This window comes from Electrona antarctica (assembly GCF_951216825.1).
Source record: "Electrona antarctica genome assembly, chromosome: 1".
Taxonomy (NCBI): domain Eukaryota; kingdom Metazoa; phylum Chordata; class Actinopteri; order Myctophiformes; family Myctophidae; genus Electrona; species Electrona antarctica.
The window spans coordinates 34,160,152-34,174,250 of NC_136806.1; the positions used below are offsets into that span (position 1 = coordinate 34,160,152).

At 41.9% G+C, this 14,099-nt stretch overlaps 1 protein-coding gene across 1 annotated transcript; it reads left to right on the forward strand.

Annotated features, from left to right (window-relative positions):
- The first annotated feature begins 332 nt into the window (after positions 1-332).
- On the forward strand, positions 333-11,515 carry LOC306924709 (protein sidekick homolog). The gene is made up of 14 exons (XM_079503326.1): positions 333-444; positions 2,792-3,130; positions 3,413-3,541; positions 3,790-3,957; positions 4,074-4,144; positions 5,547-5,790; positions 6,128-6,205; positions 6,729-6,857; positions 7,306-7,473; positions 8,555-8,608; positions 9,021-9,073; positions 10,179-10,278; positions 10,382-10,412; positions 10,527-11,515. The coding sequence occupies exons 1-14, from the start codon at positions 375-377 to the stop codon at positions 10,585-10,587; spliced, it is 1,695 nt and encodes a 564-aa protein (XP_079359452.1). The 5' UTR covers positions 333-374; the 3' UTR covers positions 10,588-11,515.
- Positions 11,516-14,099: the final 2,584 nt, after the last annotated feature.

Consider the following 14,099-nt stretch of genomic DNA (forward strand, 5'->3'; position numbering starts at 1 on the left):
TGTGTGTGTGTGTGTGTGTGTGTGTGTGTGTGCGTGTGTCCGTGTGTGCGTGCGTGCGTGCGTGCACATGTGTGTTCATCGTAGCACATAGGCTTGCTCACTGCTGAAGAGATATGTTTATTGGCACCTTTCACTCTCTTTCTTCTAAAAGTCAAACTTAAGACATTTACACATGGAACCAAAACCGCAGAAAAGGAAACAGTCCCTCGACTTTCCCCCTCAGCCAACAAAAGTTGTTGATGTGTGCAAATCATCACCAGTCATGTGATTTGGACTTGATTCAAATTTGCACAACCCACTGTGGTTTCGTTTAATGTCATTTTGCGGTAGGAGAGGCCAAACCATTCAGAGGTGTTCTGTGATGAGAGATCTGAATGAGCGTGAAAATGAATACAGACGCTGGTTGCAGATGGCTGTCCAGGATGATCCTTTGTGTGCTTCTAGGTAAGACTCACTTTAACAAATGCCCATTTAACCACTTAATAGCACTTTGTTGTATATGTCTCTACAAGCTCTCAACGCATCACTGTTGCAACACATTTTGAGCTTGTAGATCTGCTATTTTTTCTGAATTGGTTGCCTATTGTATTGCCAATGGTTAGTGTATTTTCACCAAACGTTTGGCTGTTGTATGTTGTAAAATGCATGGCTATTTTGTCCTCGTATTATTAGAATAAGGAATTATTTGTAATATTTCCAATTTTCATTATACTTTTACTACTACTCCACTACATCTCAGATTCAAATATTGTACTTTTATCCACTACATTTATTTGAAAACTTTAGTTACTAGTTACTTTGTAGACTTTGATTATTATTACAAAACATACGTTAACCACTTCAGACCGATAGATTTTTGGTCATTTAAAAATAACCGATCTACTGTACAAGCTTGTAGATCTGTTATTTTCTAAATATTTTAGATTTTTCCTTTTTACATTTCGATGCCAATACTTTTGTACTTTTACTCAAGTAGGGGAGAGCCGCCATGGTTGTAACACTTTGCACGTTTCACTCTTTTACTCAGAGATCCGTTTATCTACATATGTAATATTTTCAGGAAACGGACCTACACATGTCTGCTACCATAAACCACTTCAAGTTTTTCAATATAAAACAGGTCGGGAGTTATTAAACCGAACGTGGACGCTGTTCCAGTGTTACATTTGCTGCGCATATCGGATTAATTGTAACGGCATGCGTGATAAATGTAACGCTAAAAAACACCATTAAACATATCGTTTTCAGCTTAAAGCAATTATATTTCATTGAAGCAACTCCTTAACATTGTTTTCATACCATGGATGTGAAGAAAATGTATCAAACATAAGGGAATTATTAAATAGTACCGGGTGTACCAGTTTGGGCGTTTGAGTCAGTTCAATGGGAAAATACATTGATTACACAACAAAAAACGTTTGATTGATTGAGTTGTACAATGTTATACAACCCTAAACTAACTCTGTAATGAAAGACAGCTGACTGAACATAATATTGGCCAATATGTCAAATATGTAAATATGACATACAGTATAATGGTATTTAATGGTATGGCGTGTGTTACAATTGACCCACTTTTGCAAGTTGTTCTTTGGCGTTGCTTACAGACCAGAATGAACGTGAATTGCGTCTAAACACGATGCAAACTAATGAAGAACATAAGCATGAAGACATCCATGTGGATTTTTACTCCCCAACATCAAAGAAAGGAATTGTAGCCCACAGATACTCCAGGTGTAAAATGTTACGCCTTTTGAGAAAAGCCAATTTTTCGCCAATAATTCCCAGTAGGATGAAGGTAAACACTTCAAACTTCCTGGGCACGTAGAGCACGTTGCTGTACACATACTGACACGATGGAGTCATGATGGCGTTGAGATAATGTGCATGTTACAACCATGACGCGTTACAAACGTGGCAGCTCTCCCCTAAATTTTGAATTCCGGACTTTTACTTGTAACGGAGTAGTTCTACATTGCAGTATTGACACTTTTACTTAAGTAAAACATGCGAGTACTTCCAAGCAGATAGCCTAAACTCAAATCTAGTGGCTTCAATTAATAGATTAGTGATCAAAAAGATCACAGAGCACTGGTCCACCTGTTTCTGGAAAATAAGCCATGTACAGTGGTTCAATAGAACCAATAGAATAGATAAGAGAATTACAAGCATGTCAGAGGTCCCAAAAATAACTTTGGGAAACAATTTGTGGGCCAAGTAATCTTGAGAGGTGGTCCTTGTCAGACGGTCCAGAAATAACTTTGGGAATAATTCTGGGCCAATCCATTTTGAGAGGGAGCACTTCCCACCTTACAGTGTAATTGACCAGCGTCAGATTTAATTCTCACAGTAGCCTGGTCCCAATAGGCTATAACAGTGGTTCCAAAGTGGGGTCCGGGGACCCCTAGGGGTCCTTGAGGGAGTTCCAGGGGGTCCCCAGCTAAATGATAGTTTGGAACCAAATGGACCCTTATGGGTCTGTAACTCTGAGAGTGTACACATGGAACCAAATGGACCTGTCACTCTCAGAGTTAAATTATCTTTGATTTTACAATATAAATGGGGGTCCCAGAGATAGAAATGCCAATATATAGGGGCCGTAGCCTAAATGCATATCAAACTGGGGGCCCTTGAAATTAAACAGGTTTAAAATCACTGCTAGAGCCGTACAAATCTTATCTTATGGGGTCCCTGGCTGGCATACCGGGGGTCCGCAGGCTAATGAGTATCATTTTGTGGGTCCTTGATCCTCCACTGGTCTATAATATCTACACAAACCTCTCTGTTTTAGGTGGTGCATGCGCAGAGGGCATTGAAGCCACAGTGGGAGCAGACGTTACCTTAAATTGCCAATATGACGCCCTGTACTACGGCAGGCTGGCTGTCTGCTGGGGCCGAGGGGTCATACCCAACAGGGGCTGCGGCAACGAGGTCATCAGGGCCGACGAGCACGACGTGACCAGCAGACTGTCGGAGCGTTACCTGCTCATGGGGGACTTGAACCAGGGACACGTTTCCTTGACCATCAGGCAGGTCCAGGAAAGCGACTCTGGGGTTTACGGCTGCCGTGTGGACATACCTGGCTGGTTCAATGACCACAAGCACGAGGTGACGCTGACCGTTGTTCCAGGTGAGACGATCAGTGACTCTACTTTCTCAGCTTGCGCAATAGCGATTGGAAGAAAACAATGTTCTGTGTGTTCAATATTGCATGGAAAATGATCCAAACCTTGCATTAAGCACATGAATAATTATTCATAATTGACACAACGGGAACTATGCACAAAACCGGATTTCACCCACTTTTTTCCTTGTAAAACTGTACTGTGACAATAACGTTGATGCTGATTCTGATTCTTTGAACAACCTTTTTGCTTTCCAATAATGACCTTGGCATTGCTTTCCTGCTCAGCGCCTCCTCGGCCGTTGAGCTTGGACGTACGAGAGGTGAAGGCGAGGACTGTCACCGTTCGCTGGACTCCTGGATTTGATGGAGGCCACCCCGTCACATCCTACAGAATCGACTTCAAGAACAATATGGGTAAACACAGTTTAATACTCATGTGTCAATTAACTGACAAACAAAGTCATGTTTTCAACTTGAAAATAACTGCCGACTGACGTGTTCGATGAAGTATGAATTAGTCATAATCAACCATAAACCAGCATAATTCATATAAGGCTATTCAAGAGCTTTGGACATCACGTTTAGCATGTTTATCATTTGAGTTGTACATACACATGCATACAAGCCAATGGCGTGTTATATTGTTGATTCTCTTGGTGCAGAGTCGTGGGGGACTGCAGTGACAACTGGAGACATCAACCCTGCGCTGACTCAGGTCACCTTGATTGATATGCGTCCGGCTAAATCCTATAACGTCCGTATGTTTGCTGTGAACGATGTGGGCATGAGTGAAGCCAGCAATGTTGTTTCTGTCACCACCAAAGAAGCAGGTATAACTGTGGTATTATCACATCTGATAAAGATGTTCCGAATCCTCATTCAAAAGGGATTTGAATGTAAGTCAACGTCAATCAGATTCCTCTTAAACCTTTTTGTTTCGTCGTAGCACCGGAAGGTCCTCCACTGGATATACGCCTCGATGCTCTTTCTTCTCGCAGTATAAAGGCCATTTGGAAAGTAAGTAATCATACTGTTGATCATTTGTTGAGCCGTGAAACCGTCGTAAGGAGGCTACGCAATTTCATGTGTTAGATCTCTAATTCAATATCTGACAAAGGTCAAGAAGATCATATATGTGACTCTTCTTGATACAGAGACTTGGTGGCAAGACTAATTGTTCAGGAGAGGAGAAAACCTGATGTTTAAATTTTTTTTATCCAAAATGAGTTAATAGCACAGGCAGACTCTTCACATACGCATATCTGAAATTAATGTCAGAGTTGAAATTGACATGTCAATATGAAATGAATGCTTAAACATGTAGGCTAGTAACAACCAATATGTCAATTTGAAGCTATGATTCCCTGCTTTCATATGACGTGAAAAAAAAATCAATGACTTAGCCTCGGTCAGAAACGGTCACATATTGATTAGAACATTGTCGTTCATAACCTCTGACATATCACCGTAGAACAGTGGTTCCCAAAGTGGGGACCCCCAGGGGTCCTTGAGGGAGTTCCATGGGGTCCCCAGCTAAATGATAGGAACCAAATGGACCCTTATGGGTCTGTAACTCTGAGAGTTATTAACAGTGATTTTACAATATACAGTACATTGGGGGTCCCAGAGATAGAAATGCCATTAAATGAGGGACCGTAGCCTAATTCACGTCAAACCGGGGACCCTTGAAATGAAAATGGTTGAAAATCACTGCTAGGGCCGTACAAAGTCTTCTCTTATGGGGGTCCTTGGCATATCTTTTCAAATGGGGGGGTCCACAGGCTAATGAGTATCAATTTGGGGGTCCTTTACATGAAACCGTTTGGGAACCACTGACGTAGAAGGATGAGACTGATTGTATCTGGAAGCTTATTGTCTCATGAAATATTATATATATTATATTACATTACATTACATTACATTATATTAAAAAAAAAATGCAAATGTGTTGTATGCAGTGGTGGAAAGTAACTAATTGCATGTACTTAAGTGCTGTACTTAAGTACAGTTGTGAGGTATTTGTACTTTACTTGAGTATTTCCAATTTCCAATACTTTTACTTTTACTACGCCACTACATCTCAGGGGCAGATATTGTACTTCCACTCCACTACATTGATTTGAAAACTTTAGTTACTACTATATACGTAGGCTAGCCTACATTTCGGCAATTTGAAAATAGCAGATCTGTGAGCCTGTAGATCTGCTATTTTCAAAAGACATTTGAAAACTTGAAATCTGCACTTTCTACTTTTTGGTACTTTAAGTACATTTTGATGCCAATACTTTTGTACCTTTTCTTAAGTGCATTTTGCATTCAGGACTTCTACTTGTAACGGAGGATTTCTATATTGCAGTATTGATACTTTTACTTAAGTCAAACAATTGAGTACTTTTTCCAACACTTTTTCCAACTATAGGCTCCCAGGACTGAGCTCCGTAACGGGATTCTCCGCAGCTACGCCATTAGCTACAGGGAGTACGACTCAGTGAGCAGACTGTACGGGAGGTGGCACCACCTTAGTCGGACAGCCACACAGGAGCAGGAAAGTGTCATCTTGAACAATCTGAAGCCATCCACCCAGTACAATGTTCTTATTCAGGCTAGAACAAGTGCAGGTATAGGGCCTGCAGCCCCTGGACTTCGCTTCACACTGGATGAGGGTAGGCTAACATAATCATAACACATGTCACCTGTATATGTTTCAATATAACAATTGTGATGGTGGCCATAGATACATTTTGAGTAGAATTCACATTTCAGTCCAAATGTATTATAACATAGATGAGTACGCGTGCGTGCGTGCGTGCGTGCGTGCGTGCGTGCGTGTGTGCGTGCGTGCGTGCGCGTGCACGTCTATTCTTAACAGTGACTGACATGTTAAAGTGTAAAAGTGAAAGACATATTTTTTTGTTTTGCAAGTTACTTCATTTCATCTGAGGTGGATATTGACAGAGATTGGAAATTAAAATGTAATAATTGTATGCCATCCCTCCCAAGTTCCCTCAACTTCAACAGCTGAGACTACACTCGCCGCCACAGCCTGGTGGGAACAAACCACTGCAAGCCTCCCCCCAGGTACACGCTTTTATAAATATTATTTATCTGAAAGGAGGGGAAAAAAGCATGAATCATCAATCATTCTTTCTATTTTTTATATACATTTAATCCCACGATTTTGCAACCCATTTTTTCACCCAGTGTCAATAATCTAATGTAATCCTGGGCGCTACACTTCCTCTACCAACCTGGGGGGGGGGGGCAGCGGACTGACCTCATGCTTCCTTCTATGCATGAGGAGTCCAAGCTGCTTCTTTTCACCTGACAGGGGAGAGTCTCCCCGGCCGGACGTAGCGCGTGGAAGCAACACGTTATTCCAACCAGTTCCTTTCCCCTCCATCAGGCGCCCCGGCTGGCCAGGCGGAGATAGTTTAGAGACCAGGATTACTGCATGTGTTTTGTGAGGGTACCTACCCTAGGGGACACGGGGAGAACATGCAAACTCCACACATCAAGGCCCTTTCGCCAACCCCGCCTCGGGCATGGGCACTGATGACACGGAGGAGAGAACACGCCTTAACTTTCTATTTGTATCTTCCAGTTTGCCCTGACTCCCTCGTGGTAGAGTTAATAGAGGTTAAGCATAAGACGGTCACCCTCCGCTGGGCGTCTGGGTTCCATGGAGGGAGCCCCGTCACTTCCTTTGAGCTGGAGTACAAAACCCTAAACGGTGAGAGAAAATCATCAGCGGTCGGGAAAAAGTATACTCAAAAAGTATACTCAACGTTGTTACTTATAAGTAAAAGTTAAGTTAAAAGTGAAAGTGTGGAGAATTCAAAATGCACTCAAAATGCCGATACAAAAGTATCGGCATCAAAATGTACTTAAAGTACTAAAAGTAAAAGTACTCATTATGCAGAATGTGCCATTTCAGGTTTTCAGATGCATAAACATATTTTGAAAATATTTATTTTCAAATGGCCGAAATGTATAGGGCTGTAGTGGTTACTGTATGTTTTATCATAATAATCTAAATCTAAACTAGTAAAAGTACTGGAAGTCAAGTAAAGTACAGATGCCTCAAAATTGTACGTAAGTACAGTACTTATGTACTGAGCCTGGATGTTACTATGGTGTGTATTATAGCATTGAGTGTGTGGACCTTTGTTTTACCGCAGCCTCCTGGGATTCCACAAAGCTTTTTGGAGACATCAGCCCCAACTGGACAGAGGCCACTATAATAGAGACACATCCCGCTACCTACAACATGCGCATGTTTGCCAGGAACAGCGTGGGCCTGAGCGACCCCAGCAATGTCCTGACCGTTACCATCAGTGAGAGAGCAGGTCTGGTTTTAATGGACTCCAACAATGTGTCTGTCTTTGTCTCCACCAGGCCGAAGGCATGGGGAGAGAGTATGTTTTGCACTCCGTCCGTGTGTGTGTGTGTCCTTCCGTCCGTCCTTCCGTCCGTCCGTTATCAGCTAATCTCCGGCACTGTTGGCCCGATCAATGCCAAACTTTGCACACACACTCCCTGGATGCCAACGATGAACCTCTGCCCCACATTTTCCAGAACGGCCTGTTATAGCGCCACCATGAGGCAGCTTTTCACATTGTTTACCTAAAACTGCACCAATCTGCGTGATACGTTGCATGCACACTCCCTAGAGGCCAAGGACAAACCTTTGACCTGCATTTTCCGCATCTGCCTTTTATAGCGCCACCAGGAGGCCGACTTTTGTAAAACACATTTTTTTATATTACTCCTCCAGATTCTGTCCAAAAATCTCACAAATCGTTACACAGTATCTCTATGGTCATGTGCTCAAGTCGGATCTGTCCGATATTTCATATTCCATCCTAATTGGCTATAATTGGCTTTCACAGTTTGCAAGATTGCCCCGTTTTGAACAAAAGCCTCAAATCATGAACGCAGCATGCAATTTACGTGAAATCTTTCACACATTTTCTTACTAGGCTGAGGAATATATCCCACCCTTTTCACATTGGCCTGTTATAGCGCCACCAACAGGTTGATTTTTGCAAAACACATTTTTGGAACAAAATGCTTCAAAAACATGTTTATATTAATCCTAAACATTTTGCCAAACATCTCACACAGTCCTATCCTCCTGGTGGAGACCTGTGCCCAGAAGGGCACTTTTTCTAGTTGTTTCTTTGTTTGTTTGTCTTGTTTCATTTGACGCTTCATCTCATATTGCTTATCTACAGTACGGGTGAAGGTTCAATTCAATTTTAATGCTTGTTGTACTTAAACAACATCTCAGATACAGTAAGTTTGATTCACTTTTGGATGCAAATAATAACGACTAGCCCTGGTCCAGTGCGTTAGCACTGGACATACAATGGCTTATAAATTTACCATCATGTTTCATCATGCTTTTCAAACTTCCTCTACATTTAGGGCCAGCTACCATTACAGCTACAACTAGGCCTACAGCTACTACAACAACCGCAGGTAATAATAATAATAATAAAAAACTTTATTTATATAGCACCTTCCATACATAAAATGCAACCCAAAGTGCTTCACATAAAACAAATAACAAGCAGCGGAATGCCAGAAAACAAAAAAGCAGGTGAATATACAAATACAAAAAGTAAAAATGGTAAGGAAAATTGTCAACAAAGTAGGGGTCTATATTTCGTCCCCTGGGGTAGTTCCCTCCTTTTTTGCTTCAACACCAAATCTACAAGTTCACAGCCAAATGTTCACCTATATTGTGACATTGTGCCATAATGAATGTTAGAGTTCATGTGGTTAAGAATGAAGAATTAAAGCAACCTCTAACAAGAGTTTCACTTCCATAAGACCACATATGTGCCGATGAACTTCCTCTTAAGCACTTGTTGTTGTCTGCACTCTGCAGGTCATGAGGGGGGGCAGCTTTCAACAACCCTCTTCACTGACACCCAGGCTGCTGTGAGTATGATGCCAAATGGAACACTTTGTGCCGTTAAAAATATAAAATCACACCCGTGTGAAGTGAGGGGCGCTCTTATCATCGTACATCATCATACATCATCTCATTCCGGCCAATAACAATTGGCATCCGCACCTTCATCATCAACTCAAAATTGTCCATTCATTGTCAATGGCATTTTAATATTTGTGTAGGACAAAGTTTGTGCACACACTAAGCTCTGGTCCATAGCTCTAATGCCTTCATTAGAGCTATGTTACTCTTCTCTTCCTGCGCTCACATGAAATGCAGACGAGCCTCTCATTGCACTTTCACCTGAAGGAAAAACCTTGTCTATGTGGTTTTATCTTGACAATATCCAGCCCATTCAATGACCATAAAACATACAACTAACAGACAGTTGCACATACTAGGTACCGTGAGTAGATGGGGTTGATTAAACCAGCCTGGTGGCCTGTGTGGACTGGCCTGCAGTGCTTTTTGTGTAAAGGAAGCGGACAGTTTCAGGAGATGTGCTATTCTGGAACCTGGATGTTCTGCTCTTAATGCTCCTAGTCTTTTGAGAGAAGGAAGGAAATGAAACTGTTAGTCAGCTCTTCGCTGCTGCTCTAATTTCCATTAAAATAGCCTTTCTACAACAAGGCAAGCTCACAACGTATTGCAACACGCTGTAAACTTGTACGGTAGATCTGTATTTTTGAGTGGTGCAAACCACTCCAACAAATGGCTTTGTTAGTACCCGTGTGTGTTTGTGCCTGTACGGGTGAGCATGGTTGCTATGGTTAGTATGTGAGGTCACTGACCAGACTGAATTCATGCGGAGAGTACTTATGACACAGATGCTTTCCTGGTTCTAATGTACAGTAACTATAACAATAAATGTGTAGTTGCACCACTCAGTTCACACGGGTGTGATTTTTTTAATATATAATTACATGCCCAAAATAGGGATGCCAGCCATGTTGAAAGTGGGTAAAAATCAGGCACATTGGCTGCATAATTGCAGACACTTGAAGAAAGTCAAATAATGGCCGATATTTTGACCAGAGCGCTATAATGGGTCTGGCTCTATATCATTACTATTACTGTATTTGTCTTTGCTAGGTGAGTGGTGACAAGAGCCATGGTAATGTGGTTGCATGGGTGGTTCCAGTGGTGATGGTGATGGTAATTGTTGCCATAGCAATTACATGGCAATTAAAACGTGAGTACGAGTACGACTAACAATAACATTAATTTGATTTAAAAAGTCCATACATTTTTCCCAGTTTTTATTTATTTAATTGTTACACCTTCTCTTTCCGCAGGCATGAGACTTAAAACGGGCACCTTGTCAATGTGAGTGTTTATTTATAAGATGCGGTCACATGGGGGCACATGGTCACATGGGGCAAATCATTAACACTCAACTGCACACTGGAATTGAATAATGATTTTGTCTTTTGTTTGCAGAGCGTGGCTAAAGAATGGCTCCCAACGTTACAGAGACACTGAGCCAATTTCAGAGCTGTAAAAGAGCAGTGGTTCTCAAACGTATGTACCCACCGGGGGTATGGTGTAGCCCTGATACAATATGTTTTCAGATGGGTGACCCCTTCACCAGCACAAAACATGCTTCCTGACTAAATTAATATTTGTCTTTTATTTTCATATGTTTAAACTTTCATATTCAAAGTTCACTCATCAAAAAACGATGGAGAGCAAGCTAGATTTGTATTTAATTTTTATGTCCAGCTTTTAGTGTGTGTGTGTAAACACAAACTTTGTCCTAACACAAACATTAAATGCCATTGACAATGAATGGACAATTTTGAGTGTTTGTGTAAACACAAACATCACGTAAACACCAATCTGGGAACCCATATGCAATGTTTGTATCCTTTGAATTTGCCTCTGGGGGCAGGCCTCAATAGAATGTGTATAACAGGATGTTGGCCCGTTTGGCCCGCCCTCAGCCCTCCAATTCCTGTGGTGCGCCTGTGTTTTCATTCCCACTATCAACAATGGCCTTGCTGACAGATTCGGTAGCGCAGCACAGAATCTGTTCTTGAGAGATTACGTAAACACAAACATCACGTAAACACAAACATTGGAGACAAAAGTGAGGAATGAGATGATGTATGATTATAAGAGCGCCCCTCACTTTACACGGGTGTGATTTTTTTATGGTGGGTGGTTGACGTACATTATTGGCAATGTGTTACATTAAAATATATTATGATATGGTTCACCATACACAGATTTAACTGATTTTATGAACTTGTATGAATAAAACAAGCCCTAGGAGTGCCACAAAGTAATCCTAGGGGTACTATTAGCTACACCCATTTGTGAAACACAGGGAAGTAGCCTTTGGTCTAAGGCTTAGACCAAAGGCTACTTCTCTATTTACACAATTGTAAAATAGCTTAGACTCTAAGCTATTTTACAATTGTGTAAATAGTAAGCATGAGCCTTGCTGATTGTGTTCTTTACATTTAGATGACTGCATGGGTTTCACGTCTTTATCAGGATAAATCTTCTGAAATGTGTCTTACATCCCAGGAAGTAGTTTGTTTGAAGTGTTCACCCAATCACCTAATAATATAACAAAACTATGTTTTAGCAAACAACAAAATAAATACTGTGACATATGATATCAGACATTATCATATGTGGCTGCAGTGCCTCTGTAATCCTTAAAGTGCTTACTCCACACAGGAATACTGAGGCCTACTTTGAACCTAGACTGTGATTTAACAGTTTGACAGACTTTAGGGACAATGGAGTTCTGCAGTTATATGTTCAGTCACGCTTATATGTTGGACTCGTCTGTTTGATGTTGATAGATGATGTTCTTCAAATAAAATATGAGACGGTTTTTATGAACACTATATAACATATGACGAATAAAGAGATTACCAAGAACTTTCTTTCTGTGAAGTCTATTACATGGACACACATGATGCTGCAGGACAAAGTGCACAAAGCGAAAATCCAGACAGCATGAAACAAAATGATATGTATATTTAGATCTCACCCCATGGTCAGTGAAAGAGAGAGACAGGGAAAGATAGACAGGAGGGCAGAGAAGAAGGAGAAGGGAGGGTGTGCAGTGGGCCGAAACTCCTTATCTCGATGCAAAATAATAATGAGCAAGAAGCTAAGCAGAGCCTGGAATCCATGTCAAAATGACCCCTTTGATGCCAATCTTAGGCTAGTAAGTAGGGTTGTCCCGATCGGATCGGGTGATCGGAAATCGGGGCCGATCACGTCATTTTCAAATGATCAGAATCGGATCGGGAGCCAAAACACGTGATCGGGACATCCCTATTGTAAGAAAGGCCATGGACAGTGCACACACACAGGGCGGCTGTGGCTCAGGAGGTAGAGCAGGTCGTCCAATGATCCATGGGTCGGCGGTTCGAATCCCGGCTCCTCCTGTCCACATGTCGAAGTGTCCTTTGGCAAGACACTGAACCCCAAATTGCTCCCGATGTGCTGGTTGGTACCTTGCAAGGCTTCTGCCACCATCGGTGTATGAATGTGTGTGTGAATGGGGGAATGTAATGCACAATCTATGTAAAGTGCCTTGGATAAAGGCGCTATATAAATGCACCATTTACACACACACACAGGCACACACACGCATACACAGTGGAAAGGCTGTGATTGCCCAGGTGTTCTGAGTGCTGATCACTCAGCTATTTTACTTTGAAGTTAACTGATCAAAGACTAGCTCCTTAACTGGCTGTATGGCCTTATTGGTCAAATAGTAATTTAGGCCTGCACACTGCAATCAGAGCTAGTGATTCCAGCTTGATGTGCCACAGAGCTTAATTTTAGTTCAGTTTGTCCAACAGTAAGGAGTAGGACCTGTGCAGTGTGTGTCATTCCTGATATGTGAGTAGCATTAGTTGTGGGTGTTTTGTGATTATTTGTTTAGTTAATTCAGTAGTGTGCCATCGTGGTTTGTTTGTGCTATATTAGTATTCCAGAACATGTTTTCTTTCACTGTTTGAATATGTGTAAATGACTAAAAGGACAGTACTTAAGTAAAATGTACTTAGTTGCTTTCCACCACTGACCATTATTAGCCAACAATATCCATCAGCAGCCACAAGAGGGAGCCAGAGTCCCACCATGTGGGTTAATGTAGTGGCGCTCACACAGCGGCGACACACACACACACACACACACACACCATGCATCAGAAACATTCCTCCGGGGGCAGCCTGCACACAGCCAGCTGGATTACCCATCCATCTGTCCTGTAAATCTCTTAATTGTCCTAATTAACGAGGGAGAGAAGGAGATGTGATACCTCTGTGGCGCTTTGAGGCAGCTGGCGGCAAGGGAGTCCCCGACACTAATGGGGAAGCACACGGGAACACCCAGGCTGGGACATGCGTGCATGGCACAGCAACAGCATGGATCAGTGGACTCATACTGTAGGCCAGTGGTTCCCAAACTTTTTCATGTCAAGGACCCCCAAATTGACACTAATGAGCCCGCAGACCCCCATTTAAAAAAAGATATGAGACCCCCATAAGAGAAGATTTTTACAGCAGCAGTGATTCTCGTTTAATTTCAAGGACCCACAGTTTGACATGAATTAGGCTACGAACCTCCATTTAATGGCATTTCTATCTCTGGGACCCCAATTTATATTGTTAAATCAATGTTAATTTAACTCTGAGAGTGTACAAATGTACCATCTGTACACTCTCAGAGTTACAGTCAATTTGGTTCCAAACTATCATTTAGCTGGGGACCCCCTGGAACCCCCTCAAGGTCCCCAGGGGGTCCCTGGACCCCACTTTGGGAAGCACTGATTTATTGGGTATTTGAGCCACGGGACCTGCACTTGATGTCATTTAGCCTCTCAGACCCAAGACAGCAAGACTTGGAATGTTTTGTTTTCGTTGGACAAGATTTTGTCCACAATTACATACTGTGTTGATGTTGGAAAGATAACAGGCAAACGTTGAATTGTGTAGACTTCTTGTACATTTAGTAATGCAGATGTCTAACGATAATTTAACT